This window comes from Rhipicephalus microplus, chromosome 4 (genome assembly GCF_043290135.1).
Source record: "Rhipicephalus microplus isolate Deutch F79 chromosome 4, USDA_Rmic, whole genome shotgun sequence".
NCBI classification, from domain to species: Eukaryota; Metazoa; Arthropoda; class Arachnida; order Ixodida; family Ixodidae; genus Rhipicephalus; species Rhipicephalus microplus.
This window is the reverse complement of record NC_134703.1, coordinates 88,258,587-88,262,425: the sequence shown is the minus strand read 5'-3', so window position 1 is coordinate 88,262,425 and position 3,839 is coordinate 88,258,587. Positions and strand designations below refer to the sequence as shown.

At 43.5% G+C, this 3,839-nt stretch overlaps 1 protein-coding gene across 1 annotated transcript; it reads left to right on the top strand.

Annotated features, from left to right (window-relative positions):
• Positions 1–2,703: 2,703 nt before the first annotated feature.
• On the top strand, positions 2,704–3,346 carry LOC119172784 (rhomboid-related protein 4). Its single transcript, XM_037423929.2, has one exon. It carries the CDS (start codon positions 2,801–2,803, stop codon positions 3,344–3,346), a length of 546 nt encoding a protein of 181 aa, XP_037279826.2. The 5' UTR covers positions 2,704–2,800.
• Positions 3,347–3,839: the final 493 nt, after the last annotated feature.

The window sequence follows — 3,839 nt, the reverse complement described above, 5'->3', positions numbered from 1 at the left end:
GTTTTGGGACGTTAAACCCCACAAATCAATCAACTTTTGTGTAATGTGTAGTGATGCTGTAGGGCGATTGCTAACGTAATCACTTAAAAAAAAAAAAAACTCCAGGCCTGCGCGGTATTAGACATATTAGAGAGTTATAATCTCCCAAAATATTTAATGGAGTGGGTGAGGGAATTTTTGAGGGAAAGATAGTTTTATTGTTTTAAGGATGGTTGCGCATCGTCAAAGTGTAAACAAACTCGCGGTGTCGCCCAAGGCGCTGTATTATCGCCAGTTCTATTTAACATATTAATGAGCACAATCCCACATTGCCTGGACGTGGAGGTGTTTGTATATGCCGATGATATTGCATTTTTCGCGGCACATAGTGACATATATTTTTTATATGAAAATCTACAGAGATATGTGAATATGCTGGAGAGATGGCTAGATGCAATCTGCATGACCTTAACTGTAAATAAGAGTGCAGTATTGATATTCCCGTTATCAGATCCCATCTCAATTTCAATATGTTATAAACAAGAGCCCATTCCGCAGGTGGAATCTCTTAAATATTTGGTAGTAATTTATAATGCCAACGTAAACTGGACTCCCCACATAGAAAGCATGGCATCTAAAGCACAAAACGCCTTAGGAATGCTTTGTAGACTGAGCAGCCGTCGATATGGTCTACGCAGAAGCACAATGGTGGTAATATTTAAAATGTATATGCGACCAATGCTAGAATTTGGGTCGTATTGTTCTCAGGTGTCCCTGCTTACAAAATAAAGCCTCTGGTTATGCTTGAACGAGAAGCATTGAGATTGTGTCTAAGGCTTCTTAGGTTTGTAGCAAACAATGTTTTGTATCAGGAAGCACGATTACCTACATTGCCTTGTCGTTTTCGTATCCTAACAATTCAGACGTTTCTGAAATTTGATAGCTATGCGCCAAGACGATTTAAATAAGCTTTAATCAATGACCCAGACACCTTTTTTTCTTGCCCATTGGCCACGGTTTCGAACACCTCAGATTGATTTTGTCCAGAAACAACTAGATAGGATAAATGTAAAAATTCAAGATGTGATTGCGGCGCAGGTTACGAATCAGAATCTTAAGATAGAATTCGATGAGATTTCCCCCTCTAAGCCCAAAAAACAATCCTATATGGTCCTAAATAGCCGACTGCAGCATTATCTTGCACACGCAGAAACGAATAATAATATAGCCACAGATGCTTCAGTAATTGATGAAAAGACAGGTGTATGTATATACTCCCATTCGCTTGACTGGTCTTTTTCCTTAAGATTACCAGATTTCACCCCAGTTTTTGAAGCTGAACTGTTGGCAATGGTTCTAGCGCTGCGGAATCTACCTTTGAATGCCTATAGCGCGGTGATCATCGCGCATTCCCTGTCAGTATGTACGTCGATTACGGTGTCAAGAAAATCGATGGCCTTTAAGACGCTCCTTATGCTAGTCCCTCCTCAGCTGCAGCTACTGAAATTAGTATGGTTACCTGGTCATTGCGGCTTAGAAGTAAATGAAATCGCCGACTCTCTAACACGAGCAGCATTGGAAGGGCCAGCACTATCAGTCCTTCCCGAAGTGGCCACTATAACTGCGCCAAGATACAGAAAACGTTCGTGCAGACGTTACGGAAGCAATAATGTCAACACCAGAATTTACTCACTTAAGATTTCCGTGGAAAACTAACTGGTATCCTACAAGACAATGGGAAGCCATAATAACCAGATTTTGATGTCGTGTTCCCCCGTTAAATTTCTATTCACATAGGGCTAGTCTGGCGATATCACCGCTATGCAACTTTTGTTCAAAATCAAAAACAATAGAGCACTATTTTTTATCACGTCACCGATACAAATTGCTCAGAAAAAGACATTTAGTCATTCCATTCGCTAGCCTGGGGCTGAACTTCAAAATAGAAAATTTACTTTTCTTTGGTGCTTCCGATCTGGGCTTCAGCCACGAGAACGTTTTCTATGCAGTTTGCAAGTATACTTTAATGAAAGTAAAATAATTAAGCTTTCAGTTGCGTGATTATTATCCCTGCAAAAACATATTTAAACATAAACAGGAGCTTTGTTTAATCACGCTCATTCCTATTCAAGGTAATGAATGATTGTCTGATCTGAACGAGTGACAAACAATTATTGCACTTCTTTCATTCTGCCTTGGGTGTCTTTTGATTTTCCTTTTTTTCCTCTGGTGGGTGGTTTGAATATAGAGTATTAAAAAAATATCACTGTTTAAGTAATCGATTCTTGGCCGATCCCCCTGAATGATTACGAGCCATGGCTGTGGAATCTTCATCATCATCATCATCACCACCACCACCACCACCACCACCACCACCACCACCACCACCACCACCACCACCACCACCACCACCACCACCACCACCACCACCACCACCACCACCACCACCACCACCACCACCACCACCACCACCACCATCATCATCATCATCATCATCATCATCATCATCATCATCATCATCATCATCATCATCATCATCATCATCATCATCATCAATCATCATAATCATCATAATCATCATCATCATCATCATCATCATCGCTTCAACGGACAGCTGGCGAGCGCGCATCAACGTCGATAACGACCCCGAATCGGCGCTGCATGGTGGGCAGGGCATTTCAAAGAAGCACGTATGACGCAACAGACACGTGCCAGAGGCGTGTACGAGGTGTTCAACAAGCTTCTGCGTTACGCATTTTTCTGAGTGGGCCTGGGCTTCATTCCACCTGCGACGTTTTTGATAGTCATCGTCCAAGTGTGCATGTATCTGGGGCTCTTCAGCCTGCCCTGGTTCAAGCCGGAGGAGGCCCGTATCAGTGTCACCAACGCGCTATTCACGGGAGAATGGCCAAGAATCTTCTACGGTGTTATCAAGCACGGGAACAGCTTGCACCTCTACTACAACATGGTGAGCTTCATCTGGAAGGGCATCAATCTCGAAGAAAAAATGCACACTGTCCCTTTCTTCTGCGTCGTCTGCCTGTTTACCGCGCTCACTGGCGTCTTCAAAGTCAGCCTCAACTACTTTCTAGTTACTCATGTCGACGCCATATTTTACAAACGCTGCATATTCGGCTTCTCTGGCGCCATCTTTGAGATCAAGTTACTCGACAACGTCAAGTATCCCGCTCAAAGTCGTAATATATTCGGCATCACCGTAGCCCTGCCGTCAGGGTATGCAGTGTGGCTCGGGCTTCTCCTGGTCCAGCTCGTGGCGGGCAATAACTGCCCCTTCGCCGGTCACTTAGCCGGGGTCCTGGCGGGATTTGTTTACCTCGGTGTGATTAGGCCGATCGTATACACGTAATGTGGCGAGTCCTGGTGGAGGCACCCATGAAAGCGGTGTACTACATACTTGGGCGGCGCTGATAGCTTCCTCTTTCGATGCACCGAATTGTTTAAAAACAAAAGTGGCTACGACAACGTTATATCGATATCTAGCTACAAGTATTTCGTGTATAATAACTGCACTTGCTGTTGAACCGCTATTTTTTTTCAGACATGCGCTTAGTTTTGCTAGCACAATGTCCAACGTTGCGACACAACTTTGCGACTTATCACATCAACCTTGTGTATTTGCAAGTTGCATTCGAAGCCAGCATTATCGCACGGCGCCGGTCAAACCAAAGCAGCTGAAATTCTGAAGTGCCTTTCGTTTTAGTGTAACTGGGAAATATCATGCCATATGTTAAAAGCCATGCATAAAATCTCTTTGACATGCTGGATGGTATTTAAGATGCTTCATGGTTAGTGCAGTTAGCAAGCTGTGGCAGCGAGAGTGCACATTTCTTAGACGAATG

Coding starts and splice junctions, on each gene's coding strand:
- LOC119172784 (XM_037423929.2), top strand. CDS start 2,801: ATGTATCTGGGGCTCTTCAGCCTGCCCTGGTTCAAGCCGGAGGAGGCC.